The 15,886-nt window shown below is 47.7% G+C and overlaps 2 protein-coding genes and 1 pseudogene across 2 annotated transcripts; 2 read left to right on the plus strand and 1 right to left on the minus strand.

Annotated features, from left to right (window-relative positions):
• Positions 1 to 2,241: 2,241 nt before the first annotated feature.
• Positions 2,242 to 7,365, minus strand: LOC145943271 (uncharacterized; annotated as a pseudogene).
• A 994-nt stretch (positions 7,366 to 8,359) lies between these two features.
• On the plus strand, positions 8,360 to 9,265 carry LOC145943272 (uncharacterized). The gene has a single exon (XM_083050739.1). The coding sequence runs from the start codon at positions 8,360 to 8,362 to the stop codon at positions 9,263 to 9,265; it is 906 nt and encodes a 301-aa protein (XP_082906865.1).
• A 327-nt stretch (positions 9,266 to 9,592) lies between these two features.
• Positions 9,593 to 11,332, plus strand: LOC145943273 (uncharacterized). The gene has a single exon (XM_083050740.1). The coding sequence runs from the start codon at positions 9,593 to 9,595 to the stop codon at positions 11,330 to 11,332; it is 1,740 nt and encodes a 579-aa protein (XP_082906866.1).
• The last annotated feature ends 4,554 nt before the right edge of the window (positions 11,333 to 15,886 follow it).

Genomic DNA, 15,886 nt, shown 5'->3' on the forward strand with positions numbered 1-15,886 from the left:
TTTGGAATAAAGCGCCGGTAATATCCGGCAAGTCCCAAAAATTGCTTAATGTTCCTTAGGGTTTTCGGTCGGGGAAATTTATGTACTGCCTCTAATATTTTCGAATCTGGTTTTACTCCATCTCTGCCAATTACTTGTCCCAAATAAGTTACTTCGGTTTTTAAAAATTCACATTTATCAGGTTGTAGTTTTAAATTAGCTTCACGAAGTCGTTCTATTAATGCGTTATATTTTCGTTCGTGTTCTTCTAAGGAAGTAGCATAAATAACAATGTCGTCCATATAAACAAATAATTCTTCGCCCTGTAATCCTGTTAATACTAAATCCATTAGGCGCTGAAATGTTGCAGGAGCGTTTTTTAATCCAAAAGGCATTCGATCGAATTCGTAGTGACCGAAGGGAGTAGTGAATGCAGTTTTGTGACTGTCAGCAGGATCCATTTTTATCTGATGAAATCCAGATGCTAAATCGCATACAGAGAAATATTGCGCGCCCCCTAATTGATCTAATATATCTACGATGTTAGGTAATGGATATGCGTCTCCGATGGTCTTGTCGTTTAAAGCCCGAAAGTCGAGGACCATTCTCCAGCGCTTGTTTCCTTTGGAGTCCTCTTTCTTCGGCACGATCCATATGGGCGTATTGTATGGCGATTGTGAGGGTTTTACGATGCCTCCTTCTAACAGTTACTCTACCTGCTTGTTTATTTCTTCTTTATGTAGTTGCGGGAATCTTTATTGACGAGTGTTAATTGGTCGATCATCTGTGGTTGGTATTTGATGTTGGAGTACATGAGTTGCAGTTAGATATATTATACGATGAACCTTGCGCCTCGTCCGACAACGCCGGTTTCGACACCTTCTAAGGTGAAACTTCCCAAAATTTCGTTGCCTCGTTTTTCGGGAGAGCTTGCATCGTGGCCTTCGTTTATTGCCTTGTACAACACGTCGATTCATGGGAATGCTCAGCTCTCGGCTATCGAGAAGTATCAGTAATTGGTGGCATCGTTATCCGGAGATGCACTTAACGTTGTAAAAAATTTGCCGCTTTCTCCTGAACATTACCCTATTGCTTACGACATGTTAATCGGTCGTTATCAGAATAAACGGAAGCTCGCTACTCATTACTGGCATTCTCTGGTGAATGCAAAACCATTGAAGGTGGACTCTGCTGATGCCTTGCGCAAACTGTTGGATATCTTTAATGAAAACGTTCGAGCATTGAATCTGTTCGAGAACGCGCCTCGCGTAGAAAATAAGTCAGGTTTTTATGTATCAAAGTTTAATCAAATTAAATTGACTGGTTAACAAAAATTATACACGCACAATACTAATACACAAAATTAATCAAGTTTCAGAGTGAGTGATCAAAATCAAAGTACAATGGTAAGCGGCGGTCGTCAACGAATTTGCGGTTTAATAATAAGCGGAGATGCGATATGCGGTTTGACTGCGATATACTGAGATAAGGCGCCAAAACTTTTGTCGGCGCTTCTTTTATCCTCTCGGTGCTGGAGCCCTTCACGTCACCATGCGCCAATTAATTTACAGCAAAATTTGAGTTGTTGAGGTGATGCAAGGGCGCCTAGCGCCATTGGCTGCCTCGCGATCCGCGCGGATTAGGCACGGGCCTGACATGCGCGAGGCAATCGATTGTTCTATCGATTGGCCCTTGGGAGTCACGTGAACAGTTTGCGCATGTCTTTCGCGACGTCGGTAGTTGTGACTCAGTGCGGTATCCGTTGCGTATTTGTTATTTGTTGTTGACATTTTAATTGCCTTAATAATTTATTACCTACGTATTCCTAGCTAGGTGAACTTTTTTCTTCTATTTATTTGACCGCGAAATATTATAACAGCTATAAAATTAAATATAATAACGGAATATTATAACAGATATAAAATTAAAGCGAATAGATTATTGCAATCTTGAACATCCCGCCCGCCTTGTTACGTCGTGACAAAATAAGACGCTAATAATTTCCGGTCGCGGATCGCACCTTATTGGTCGTTGATGATAGCGGCGCAGCTGCGTGTTACGACACACGTGGTGATCGCGTGTCACGTTGAATCAGCTGAGTCGCGGTGTGTAACTCACGTGTCGGTAGTGAATATGGGTTACAGTGGCCGTGTACAACAATTAGTGCCGAATGCAACGCGTTCCGATGTGTTCTCTAGTGATGTGGATGTAAAGTGTGAGTGAGATAGTGAGTGAGGTGTGTCGAGTGTGTGATGTGCGGTGTCATGTGTCGGTGGTCGCGATTTCTGCTTCAACGCAGGGAAGCAGCACGATTTTTACGAGTGGGCGCACGAGCTCGGAGGTAGAGGTCCGGACGGTGACCACGCGCAGAATGCCGTCGTCTCCGGGATGCAGCTTCGTTATTCGGGCGAGAGGCCATCGACTCGGAGGAGTGACCTCGGAGCGTATGAGGCAGAGATCGCCGACACGGGGTGCGACCTCGTCCTTGAGCCACTTGGGTCGTGTGGTTAGTCCGTGGATGTATTCACTGGACCATCGATTCCAAAAGTGTTCTCTCATCAACTGCAAATGACGCCATCGTGATAATGTGCTTTCACGTTGGCCGGTCATCGATGGCTCGGGCACAGCGAGAAGTGGCGCCCCGATGAGGAAGTGACCGGGTGTCAGTACCGAGACGTCGTCAGGGTCGTCTGAGAGCGCCTGCAACGGACGAGAGTTAAGACAGGCCTCGATTTGGGTGAGGAGCGTGCTCAACTCCTCGAATGTGAGGGTGGTCTCCCCGATCACCCGACGGAGGTGAAACTTGGTCGACTTCACGGCAGCCTCCCACAGACCACCGAAGTGCGGTGCCGCTGGCGGGTTGAAATGCCAACGGATTCCTTGAGCAGTGGCAGCGAGGGCGATACCGCGACCTTCGGCTGACGATGCGTTGAAGAGCTCGCGCAACGTGCGGTCTGTCCCGATGAACGTTGTGCCGCAGTCACTATACAGGTCGGTGCACAGTCCTCGGCGGGAGACGAAACGACGGAGGGCGGCGATGAAGGCCTCAGAAGAGTAATCTGAAACAACTTCAAGATGAATGGCCTTCGACCAAAAACAGATGAAGACAGCTACGTATCCCTTGTGAGCGCGGTGTCCACGGCCCTTGCTGGTTCGGATGAGGATCGGTCCCGCGTAATCCAGACCGGTGCTGAGGAATGGCCGAGTTGGTGTCACCCTGTCGCGAGGGAGGTTGCCCATTGGAGGTTGTGGTGCGGTTGCTCTCCATCGAGTGCAGGTCACACAGCGGTGCAGCTGCTGCTTGACGACGGTCCTCCCACGTGGCACCCAGAAACGAAGCCGGAGCAGGCCGAGCGTCAGCTGTACACCTCCGTGCAGAGTCCGACGGTGGCAGGATTCAATTAAGAGTCGAGTCAACCAGGAGGTCGGCGGGATTATCATCGGGTGCTTCTCATCATGCGGCAGCAGTGCGTGTTTGAGACGTCCTCCTACCCGCAGTACACCTTGATCGTCGAGGAGTGGACTCAACCTTGCCAGTGAACTACGTGGTGGACAGGTGCGTCCAGCCTTGACAGCAACTATCTCGTCTGGGAAATGAAGAGGTTGCACCACTCGAAGCCAACGAAACAGTGCGGCATCCAACTCGTCCGGGTGCAGCGGCAGGCGGGTGACACGATGCTTCGCAATGTTGATCCAGCGACAACACCAGGCTGTGACTCGCAGCAGACGATGCAGCGTTGGGAACCGGAGGAGAAGTTCTGGTTCGACGGCGATGTGTCCCTTGGTCGCTAAGCTGGTGGCTCTTCGTTCAGGAAGATCATCCTCTGGAGCCTCCATTTCTGAGCTGGGCCAAGCAGCCTCTCCCTTGATTAGCCAGGTAGGTCCCGTCCACCACAACGAGTGGTTGAGCAGTTCGCTAGGAGTAATGCCTCGTGATGCACAGTCCGCAGGGTTGTCCTTCCCGGTCACGTGTCTCCACTGAGCGTCTGGGAGTTGCGTCTGGATGTGAGCCACCCTGTTGGCGACGAAGGTCTTCCAGCGTGTGGCGTGTCCGTGGATCCAATGGAGCGTGACCTTCGAATCGGACCATAGATGTACTGGTGTAGCTGCAAGATCGAGAGTGTTGCGAACATGTAGTGTGAGGCTGGTAAGTAAAGCGGCGGCGCAGAGTTCAAGGCGAGGCAACGACACTTGCTTGACCGGTGCGACCTTGCACTTCGCCATCAACAGCTTGACTGACGCTTCGTTCTTTTCAGTGCTGCGGAGGTAGACAACAGCGGCGTATCCTCGCTCTGATGCGTCGGCGAAGCCGTGAAGCTGCAGATTTGAGAGGTCGATTCCAGTGCCGAGCCAACGGGTCACACGTATGTGGTCGAGAAGAGGAAGCTGGCTCAATAATTGTTGCCAGCGTTGAGCGTCCTTGTCAGGTAGTGGAGTGTCCCAAGCCAGTTGCTGAAGCCACGTCGTCTGGATCAGGATTTTTGCTGGGATCACGACAGGCGCGAGCCAGCCCATCGGATCGAAGAGCCATGCAGTATCGGCGAGGACCCGTCTTTTTGTGAAGTCGCTGATTGTGCGCGGATGTATAACGACTGAGAACCAGTCGTCTTGAGGATGCCACCGAAGACCCAGAGTGGAGTGGCCCTCAACTTCCCATGAATGCGATGAGCGTGGGAGTCGATGGTCTTGCGGGATTCCCTTGAGGACTTCTTCGTTGTTCGAGGCCCACTTTCTCAACGGAAATCCGCCCGCCATGCAGAGGTTGCGCAACTCCGTCTGGAGGTTGACTGCGTCCGCTAGGTTGTCCGCACCAGTGACCACGTCGTCGACGTAACAATCACGACGTAGTGCTCTGACACCGTGAGGAAAACGTGCCTCTTCGTCTGTTGCGAGTTGTCGTAACGTTCTGATGGCGAGGAACGGTGCACACGCCAGTCCGTACGTCACCGTCTTCAGCTCGTATTCGTGGATGTCGTCAGCGTCGTTGTGGCGCCACAATATTGTCTGGAAGCGACAGTCCTCGGGATGAACAAGAATTTGGCGGTACATTTTCTCGATGTCTGTGACGAAGGCGTACCGGTGCCACCGCCATCGAAGTAACACGTCGGCGAGTGCTGGTAGGAGGTTTGCACCAGTGAGAAGATGGGAATTCAGGGATTCGCCGGACCGTGTGCGTTGAGACCCGTTGAACACGACCCTGAGCTTCATGGTGGTGCTCGATTCCTTGAGGACCCCGTGGTGCGGTAAGTAGCACTTGAGACTGGAAGTGGTTGTCGGCGTGCTGACTATCTCCATGTGTTGCAGGTCCTCATACTCCCGCATGAATCCTCGGTAGAGGTCACCAAAGCAACGATCTTGGCGGCCCTTCCGCTCCATCGCTCTCAGGAGGCGTTCCGATGGCAGACGAGTTTCCTTGAGCGTCGTTGGCGGTGATGAAAATGGCAGTTTCACCATGTATCTTCCTGCGGCCGTGCGTTTGCAAGTACGCACGAAGAGCTCCTCGCACCTGTCCTCGTCGGGGGTAAGCGGGGCGATTGATGTCGGCTCTCTCTCCTGCTCCCAGAATCGTCGAACCAGGTCGGCTAGGTCGTGGTCGGCGGTGCACTGGAACGTGCGACGGGGACCGTCGGTTGCTGCTGCATTGGAGCCCCCGGACAGGATCCATCCAAGGATGGTTCGCTGGGCGATTGGCATCTCCGGTCCGCCCTTGCGCACTCCTTCCTCGATGATGAGGGAGCAGACTTCTACTCCCAGGAGTAGCTCCGCTGGGTCGTCGTCCAGAAAGCGCGGGTCGGCCAGCTGGAGGCCTTGAATGTGAGGCCAGCAGTGTCTATCCCTTGAGGCGGGACCTTGTTCGATGGAGAGGCGCGGCAGCACGTACGCCACCACGGAGAACTCGGCGGTGGTCACATTCGAGCTGATGTTCAGTGTGACCTTGCCGCGAGTAGACCCTGGACGAGCTCCTCCGATGCCAAAGATAGACAGCTCCGAATAGGATCGAGGCAGACGCAGTCGTTGAGCCAGCGTCTCCGATATGATGGACAATTCGGAGCCTTGGTCGATCAGTGCTCGCACGGCGTGAGGCGATCCATGTCGGTCGGCGATATTCACGCGTGCAGTTGCCAGGAGGATGACTTTTCGATCGTCACTCTGATGCCTAGTGGCCAGTGTAGTGGCTAGTGCGTTGGCAGATGTGGTTGCCGCAGCCGGTGAAGGTGCAGGTTGTGCGCCGTGCAGCATGGTGTGGTGACGTGCGTTGCAAGACAGACAGTTCTTCTTCGACTGGCATCGTGAGAGAAAGTGATTTCCCAGGCAATTAAAGCATAGTTTGTTTGTTTCAACAAACGTTCTCCGTTCGACAGCGGTCTTGGCCTTGAAGTCGCGGCACGTCATCAGTGCGTGTTTCTCGTGGCACAGTGCGCATTGTGGTGAAGTTGATCCTTGCTTCGCGACGTGTGATTTGGCGGCCCGCGAACCGTCTCCTGAGTTCTTGTGGACACCCTTTGGTCGTGCGGCGTTGAGGGTCAGAATCCGTCGGCTAATGAAGTCGAGAAGTATCTCGTGTTGTGGCGGTTCGGCGGACCCTGAAGTGGACGACTCCCACTCCAGGCGAGTGGTTGAGTCAAATAATTCAGCGACCAGGTGATTAAAGAGGTCCATCCCGTGAGTGTTGATTGGACGACCGATGCTCTCCTGTGCGTTGACGGCGGTGGTGACGGCGTTGTGAATGCGGCTCAGCTCATCAGCGGTATCTCCCTTCATCTTTGGCACGGCCATGAACGTGGCAAAGTTGGAGCGGATAATTTCCCTCTTGTTGTCGTAGTGTTTGCATAGCATTGCCCAAGCACGATCATAATTATCACCGGTGACAGGCAATGATCGAATTAATTTTTCAGCCTGCCCTGTCACACTTGAGCGGAGGTGGTGAAAACGCTCGATGTTTGAAATCGACGCATTGTCCCCGACGACGGAGAGGAAGAGATCTCGGAAGGATGGCCAATCAGCATAGGTGCCCGAGAACGGCGGCACCTTGATGCGCGGCAGCGAGGACTTCGATGCGACATCGTGAGTTGGACGCACGAGCGGCTCCCGGAATAGTTCGGCGTAGCCATCCAGCAGGCTCCGCTGCGCCACGTAGAGGTTCTCTGTATCTTCATGCAGCTCTGATTTGACATAATCGCTTTCAATAAATTTGTCTTTCAGGGCCGCGCGAATGAGGTCATGTTGAGCCTCAAATTTCGTCCACAACTGATCGACGATTCTGGTGCGTGTGGTGACGGCACTGGCGGTGATGTTGGCGTTGTCCAGTTTCCTGAGGTAATCCACCGAGCGTGAGATGCGGACTTGGATCTCGCGTTGAGAGTCAATCAGCGTGGCCACATCCATCATTGATGCTCGCACTCGACTTTGGCGGACACTCACTTCACTCGAAAAGTCACGCTCACGAACTTGCGGGTGCCGGCGCGACGACGCGATCCGGCTCGAAGGACCAAAAATATGTTCGAGAACGCGCCTCGCGTAGAAAATAAGTCAGGTTTTTATGTATCAAAGTTTAATCAAATTAAATTGACTGGTTAACAAAAATTATACACGCACAATACTAATACACAAAATTAATCAAGTTTCAGAGTGAGTGATCAAAATCAAAGTACAATGGTAAGCGGCGGTCGTCAACGAATTTGCGGTTTAATAATAAGCGGAGATGCGATATGCGGTTTGACTGCGATATACTGAGATAAGGCGCCAAAACTTTTGTCGGCGCTTCTTTTATCCTCTCGGTGCTGGAGCCCTTCACGTCACCATGCGCCAATTAATTTACAGCAAAATTTGAGTTGTTGAGGTGATGCAAGGGCGCCTAGCGCCATTGGCTGCCTCGCGATCCGCGCGGATTAGGCACGGGCCTGACATGCGCGAGGCAATCGATTGTTCTATCGATTGGCCCTTGGGAGTCACGTGAACAGTTTGCGCATGTCTTTCGCGACGTCGGTAGTTGTGACTCAGTGCGGTATCCGTTGCATATTTGTTATTTGTTGTTGACATTTTAATTGCCTCAATAATTTATTACCTACGTATTCCTAGCTAGGTGAACTTTTTTCTTCTATTTATTTGACCGCGAAATATTATAACAGCTATAAAATTAAATATAATAACGGAATATTATAACAGATATAAAATTAAAGCGAATAGATTATTGCAATCTTGAACAGAATCTAATGCAGTTTCCCACCGAGTCCTGGGAATTATCCTCTTAAATGTTCTATTGGATAAACTCACACCTTCTTTGCGCGAGAAGTTTGAATCGGAACATAGGAAGGAAGAAATTCCGCGATGCAAACAGCTTGTCGATTTTCTTTTGGAATATATTCAGGTATTCGCATCGATGCCGGTTGGTGAGAGCGTTACTAATCGAGCCGCGAACAAAAATGTAAAGGGCGCGGATTCGAAGTCTTCTTCCGCCGTCTCTTCGTTTGTAACGAATGCGGTGTCGTGTCTCATGTGCAAGGATTCGCATGTCATTGCCAAATACCCTGGCTTCCTAAAGCTTTCTGCAGACAAACGCCACTACAAGGTGAAGGAATTGAGGCTGTGTCTTAATTGTCTCCGTGCAGGTCATCGTCTGGCGGATTGCCCTTCTCACTGGACTTGCCGAAAATGTAATGCTAAGCATCATACTCTTTTGCATTTCGATCGGAACCTTTCGACTTCGCAGGCAGTCGCTTCAGCCGCTTCAGAGGCAAATAGCGCAGTATCGACGGGCTCGAATGCCTCGAGTTCCTCGGTTGCACTCACTAGTATTGCGCACTCTACTCCGATAGTACTCTTGTCTACCGTTAGAGCCGAGATTCTGGATGTGCATCATAATCCGCTGCCGGTTCGCGTTCTCTTGGACTGCGCCAGTCAGTCCAATTTTATCACCGAAAGTTGTCTGCAGAGGGGAGGTTTTCCTCGCACGCATAAGCGGGGGGTGGCGTTAAATGATGCAAGGGCGGCGACTACTAGAGGCAGTACTTCTTTCGTGCTTCGCGTTAGCAATCGAGAAGACGTTCGTATACCAATCACGGCAACGATTCTTTCGTGCATCTCGTCTCAGCTACCTAATTGCGGCTTTGAAGCTAAACCTTGGAGCCACCTTAAAGGCTTAACTCTTGCCGATCCAGGATATCACGTATCCGGTTCAATCGACATCCTAATAGGAGCCGAGAATTTCGTTTCATTGTTGCGTGAAGGTCATCGCAAGGGGGGGGAGGAGGGAGAGCCAGACGCCTTTAATACCGTCTTTGGATAGGTCTTGACAGGTGCAGTATTCCCCTCAACTCCGCGACCGGTACATTCATTTGTCACCGTTCTTGAGTCGATCGACGCCACGCTAAACAAATTCTGGCAAGTGGAGGATGTTCCGAATCGAGCGGCGTCTGGAGAGGATGAACATTGCGAGTAGTTGTTTTCGCAGACTACTCAGAGGGATACTTCAGGTCGATTTGTAGTTTCGTACCCCTTTGCGGGAGAAACACCGTGCTTTAGTGATTCGCGAATGATAGCTATTAGGAGACTCCGTTCGTTGGAGCGTAGATTTCGGTCAGACGACGAATTCAGATCAAATTATCACCAATTCATGCGCGATTATCTCAATTCTGGTCACATGGAACTTGTTAATCAGCCTTTTCCGGTAGACGGCCGGGTTCATTACCTACCGCACCATGGAGTTATAAAATTAGATAGCGCTACCACAAAATTACGCGTGGTTTTTGATGCTTCGTCGAAATGTTTCAATGGCCTGTCGTTAAACGAAACGCTTCTCAGTGGCCCGAAGTTACAGCAGGATATCATGGCAATTCTACTCAAATTTCGCATGGGAAGCGTAGCTCTGATCGCCGATGTCAAACAGATATTTCGTCAAATTTGGATCGATCCGACTCAGCGCGACTACCAAAGAATAGTTTGGAGGTTCTCGGAATCTGATTCGATAGCAGACTATCGGTTAAAAACAGTCACGTTCGGTATCGCGCCCTCACCGTATCTCGCGATTAGATGTTTGCTGCAGTTGGCAAAGGAAGGCAAGGATACTTATCCTCTGGCTGCTGCTGCGTTACAGTCATCTCTTTATGTAGACGATCTTGTTATTAGTGTCCATTCGATAGAGGAGGCGCGAGAACTGCGCCAACAATTACAGTCGCTGCTTTGGAGTGCGGGTATTGATTTGAGAAAATGGGCCAGCAGTCATCCTGCGGCACTTGACGGTCTCGATCCAGAGCAGTGCTTGAATTCAATGTTGTCTTTCGATTCAGCAGACGGTCAGTTTCTCAAGATTTTAGGCCTTCGATGGTACTCTAACTCGGATAGTTTCGGATTTCAGGTTAATCCGTTGAATCGCAGCTGTACGAAACGCTCGATTCTTTCCGAATTGGCTCGTATTTTTGATCCTCTCGGTTTTTTGACGCCGCTTACATTTGCAGCGAAGCGATTGATTCAGAGATTGTGGACTCTCGGCTTGGATTGGGACGATGAACCCCCGCTAGAGATTCGCGATCGATGGGAAACATACAGAGCCGAGTTGACCGCCTTAACAGCATTGAGAATCCCTCGATTCATTGCGATGAATTGTGTGATTCGCAGGGAGCTTCATGGATTCTGCGATGCTAGTGAACGGGGATACGGAGCGGTGGTGTATTTGCGGATTGTTGCAGCGGACGACGTACACGTTCGTCTTCTTGCTGGAAGGTCGAGGGTGGCCCCTCTCAAGGCTATCACATTGCCTCGACTAGAATTGTGTGCTGCGCTTTTGTTGTCTGAATTGCTTATGTATGTGAAACAGGTTCTCCCTGAACGGGTTGAATTGGACGCGATATATGCCTGGTCGGATTCGATGGTCGCCTTACATTGGATTCGTTCTGCTCCTCATAGATGGAAAACATTTGTGCGAAATCGTGTTGCGCAGATCCAGGAGAACATATCGATCTCAGCATGGGGTCACGTCAGCACGGATTCAAATCCTGCAGACCCGTGCTCACGAGGATTGACTCCTCAACAATTAATAAATTGTGATCTTTGGTGGAATGGTCCCACTTGGTTACTTGAATTCAAGTCTCGAATCGAACCGCAGTATAATTCGGAGAACCATATTGCGGAAGAGCTTAAGAGCTCGACTTTCGTTCTAGTAGATAAGTCCTCGATATTTGATTCGCTTGTCGAGAGAATTTCGTCGTTGGACAAAATTTGTCGTGTCGTAGCTTATTGTCTAAGATTTCGTGACAAGGCACGTGGAGTCCTCTCATCGATTTATGGCCTGCTTCGGAATTCGATCGTATCCGGTCTTCCCTTATGCAATCCAACCTTCATGCATAGAGTGCAATAATTAGCGGCAAGCAGGCAAGCTAGCAGGCAATCAGCAGTTAGAAGATAGAGATAGTGAGAGCCATCCAAGTAGAAGATAGAGAGAGAGAGTGTATTATAGTGCGGAGCATGTTGAGGTCCGTCCGCTCTCCTCACGGCGCCGTGGGCAAGTGCCTTTCTCGCTGGAAAGGATAAGCCGTGAGGCAGTAATTTCGTCCTGCGTGACAATTTTGATATCGCCGGCGGCAACCGATGGCAGCACCGATACGGTGAGTCGCAATATCGAACGATTCGCCAAATCGCCTCCCGCCGATTATATCGACTACAACACTATTTGAAACATTTACAAACAATAAGCGATTTATACAACTAATTACAATAAAATATAATCTTGAGTAGTAATACTAGGCCGGTTCTAACCCAGGGACAATGAGGGGGGTGAGGGGCGAGGGGAACCCAGAGCGAGGGGGAATGACGTCACGCGGGGAGGGGGAATGACGTCACGCGGGAGACGTCCGCGATGTACCGCGAGGGGTCCGCGGGGAGGGGGAAGCATCCGCGATTTTGGTACCGGGTCCGCGAGGGGTCCGCGGGGAGGGGGAGCGTCCGCGATTTAGGTGCCGGGTCCGCGGGGAGGGGGAGCGTCCGCGATTTTGGAGCCGGGTCCGCGAGGGGTCCGCGGGGAGAGAGGAATCCGCGAAAGACCGCATGAAGCTTTTTTGAGTGAGGGGTCCGCGCGAAGAGAGGAACGCGAAGGAGAGCGCGAGGCGAACATGAGAGAGAGATGACGCAAGCGAGGCGTATATGCAAGAGCGAGAGAGATAGTGCGAGATGGATAGATAGCGAGATGACGCGAGGCGTTCGCGAAGGAGAGCGCGAGGCGCACGCGAGAGAGATGACGCAAGAGCGAGAGAGATAGCGCGAGATGACGAGAGGTAGCGAGATGATGCGAAGGAGAGCGCGAAAGCTGATGCAGCGAAGGAGAACGCAAAGAGAGAGGCGTTCGTAAGAGAGACTTTTTTTTTAATAATATTTATTGTAATTTTTAATTAATAATAAGATTTTAATAGGAGGAAGGGGAGAGGACTTATTCTAAAATAAATACATTTTTTTAATATTTAAAATAATGTTTATTTATAAAATAGGTGTGTGTGTGTGTAATGATACAATTTTGTGTGTGTGTGTGTGTGTAAAAATATAAGAATGAAAATATAAAATATATAAAATATAATATAAAATATAATATAAAATATAAAATATAAATTTGAAATTTGAAATATTATATACATATAAAATACATTGATGGCTGCGTCATGATGATCGAACCACATGGGTCGATATGATATTCCGTGACGATCGACCCATGTATCACCACTTGTGGTACGAGGCGGAGGCTGCGAGGTGGTGGTGGCTGCGAGGTGGCGGTGGGGCGGTGGCTGCGAGGCGGCAGGGTGGAACTCCTACATAACAGAAATTTTTATTAATTATATTATTATTTATTTTAATAATCAATTTATTATTTTAATAATTTATAAATGAAAAGAAATACTTACAACAATTATTCCTCCTCAGAGGATTCTCTATGCTCAGCATAGGAAAATCTTTTAACGTTCAACTCGAATAGGAAAGAGCGTTTTTTCGGATCATCCCAATGTTTCATAGCCCATAGTTGATCTTTTAGAACATCAGTATGAGGTTTTTTCAAACCGATTTCACGCCCATGTATCGCCTGCACAATTGAATTAACCGGAGTGTGTGTCGAAAGCGCAGGAACATTGGTATCTGCACCGAAGAAACGTTTGCGTAGCAATCTTCTTATTTCTTCAAGTTGCGCGATTCGAACTGTCCGTGATTGCAAATTTCCAATTAATAATTTCTTTGGGTTGATTTGCATTCCGAAAATTCTCATTAGTTCTTGCGGGCATTGTCCTTCTAGCAAGTCGATACAACCATCACAATCTGGCTCCCACATCCAGTAAATCGTTTTATCAATTTCACGTGGAGGCAGTCCGAAAAAATCCCATTCTTTCAGGTCAGCAGCATTCCACAACACAAGTTGTTCCAGTAATTCAATGTATTCCTCCAGAGTTAACATATTTACAACACTTGCAGAATTATATATCTTACAGTTTCATGCAACCGCACGAGCATGCGAATATAAGTCTGCTACTCTATGACACGACACATATATTATAATGTTGCTCCCCTCTTGATTTTAATTCTACATCTCTCTTCATCTCTCTGTTCTAACTGGAGTATCATCTAGCTCATCATTTTTCTCCAAAGAGTTTTGTTGATAATGCATGTGCACATCATACTATTCATATACATATAGAACAGGGGCGGGAAAGAAAGAATTAAACACAGTTTAACAGTAAAATAATTTATTTGTTGCAAGCACTATAAATAATTTCATTTATAGCACAAGTTATCAATTCACAATCTATAAGTGATTCGCTATTAAACATATTACTATCACGTATCGCCTTTGCGGCATTGCTCACATCGTGGATATTATCACATTGTAAAATATTTACAAATTGCTTAAATTTTTCATTAACACTATGAGTATTCTCACACAGCCAGGAATACATATGATCAATACATTTGTCGAAATCGAATAAATGTAGTAACGTTGATGGTTTCATGTACAAAGAATTATCAGATGAAGTAATTTTTATAATTTTTGAAGTATACATGTTAACCGCTTCGAGTGTCAGATCACTAATCCATAGCGGAGTTTCAGTTAGCTGCTCAATGTCTGCTCGTTTCCGCATTAGAGATTTCCATGTTTCAATGGGTAATATTATTTGATTGCCTCGATTATCACCGAGAGCCAATTCCACATAGGATATTATTCCGACGCTGATTCCTATTTCCAAATATTTGTATGATGTTGGGGTTAAGACGTATCTTCTTCCAAGTATACGAGCCGCACGATGAGATGAAGCGCTACAAAAATTTTATTGAAAATAATTATTTAACAACAAAAAAAAAGTTGTTTATTGAAAAATTCATTTAACAGATAATATTGAAACTTACTTGTCGCATTTCTTCTTGTACAAAACATTGCTCTCTTGTACTGGAACGTAATAATTCATGCTGGCGGAGTACATTTTAAAAGAACCTTTTCAATCGAGTGATCAATGTAATACTAAATTATTTTTAAATTTTATCCATAATATCCATTGTGATGGGGTGGGGATTATTGCTGATCCGATATTATTTTTAACCAATCAAAGCGCCGAAGCGCGGCTGCTATGACATCATCCTCAAATGAAATGTTAGAATTATTGTCAAGGTCAAAATGTGCAAAATGCAACATATTCAAAATTTTAAGCACCAATGCACCGGCCGCTGTCATCCCCCAGGTGTTCAAAATGCAACATATTCAAAATTTTCAAACGCCGATGCACGGCTGCTATGACATCATCCTTAATGAAATATTAGAATTATTGTCAAGATCAAATGTGCAAAATGCAACATACTCGAGTTTTTCAAGTGTCAGTGATCAAATAAAAATGCTGGTAAGGAGGCATACTCTGTCAGTATCTTTGTCAGAGGTTCAGCAAGAGCATCTCAAATATGGCACAATTGGAAGCAAGTTTGTTGGAGCAAGCCACAAGGGTGAATTCGGTGGAAGAATATATTGTGTGGGAGCAGCAATGTGACGAATACATCGAATCACTGGAAGAACAAAGTCGAATAAAACGACTACGATTACCGATCGGAGTTCGACAATCGCTTGTCTCCCAAATCGCGCGTCTCGAAGGGTTGAAGAATTCGGTACGCAGACGTTTTGTACATGCCGGAAACAGTTCGCGAGACATCGGACTCATATGGCGAGAGATTGATACGGCGTTCGAGAGCCGCATCTTGACTGGTGCGGTGATAAACAGCAATCACATGGAACTTCGTCAATTTCTAGAGGAGGCCAAAGACATTGTGATCAGACACGTGCAAAAAGTGTTGCAAAAACACCATAGTGTGAAAGTGAACACTATATTTAATGGCGAGTTTGTGTCAGGCGATAAGCGTGCTAATAAAAGTATCAATACGAAAAACTTTGAAATCTTTCGCACCTCCGATTTACATGATTGGTACAAACGCCGCGTTATCGACCCCACACTAGCATCGCTAGAAGAGTTTCAAGAACGCGATAGTGGTTGGGCATTGTCGCGAATAATCAATTTAATTGTAAATATAAACAAGTATAATCCAATGCGTGCGGGATGTCACATTAAATTACCGCGAGAAATAATGATGAAGAGAGCAGTGGTTAATGTGCAATCAAAAGACAATGCATGTTTTGCATGGGCAGTTGTCGCTGCTCTATATCCTGCTGATAGAAAAGTGGAACGGGAATCTTCATATCCGCATTACAAAACAGTGCTGAATCTCCAAGACATTGAGTTTCCAGTGACTGTGAATCAAATTAAAAAGTTTGAACTATCAAACAACATTTCGATAAATGTGTACAGCATCGAAGAAAAGAACATTGTCTCGATATGTCTCAGTGAGCAGAAGAAAGACAGACACGTCAACTTGCTGTACGTGGAAGACAGCAACAACATTA

Source organism: Prenolepis imparis, unplaced genomic scaffold (genome assembly GCF_030444845.1).
Source record: "Prenolepis imparis isolate NDT839.2.m4 unplaced genomic scaffold, iyPreImpa1.0 SCAF_11, whole genome shotgun sequence".
NCBI classification, from domain to species: domain Eukaryota; kingdom Metazoa; phylum Arthropoda; class Insecta; order Hymenoptera; family Formicidae; genus Prenolepis; species Prenolepis imparis.

Coding starts and splice junctions, on each gene's coding strand:
- LOC145943273 (XM_083050740.1), top strand. CDS start 9,593: ATGCGCGATTATCTCAATTCTGGTCACATGGAACTTGTTAATCAGCCT.
- LOC145943272 (XM_083050739.1), top strand. CDS start 8,360: ATGCCGGTTGGTGAGAGCGTTACTAATCGAGCCGCGAACAAAAATGTA.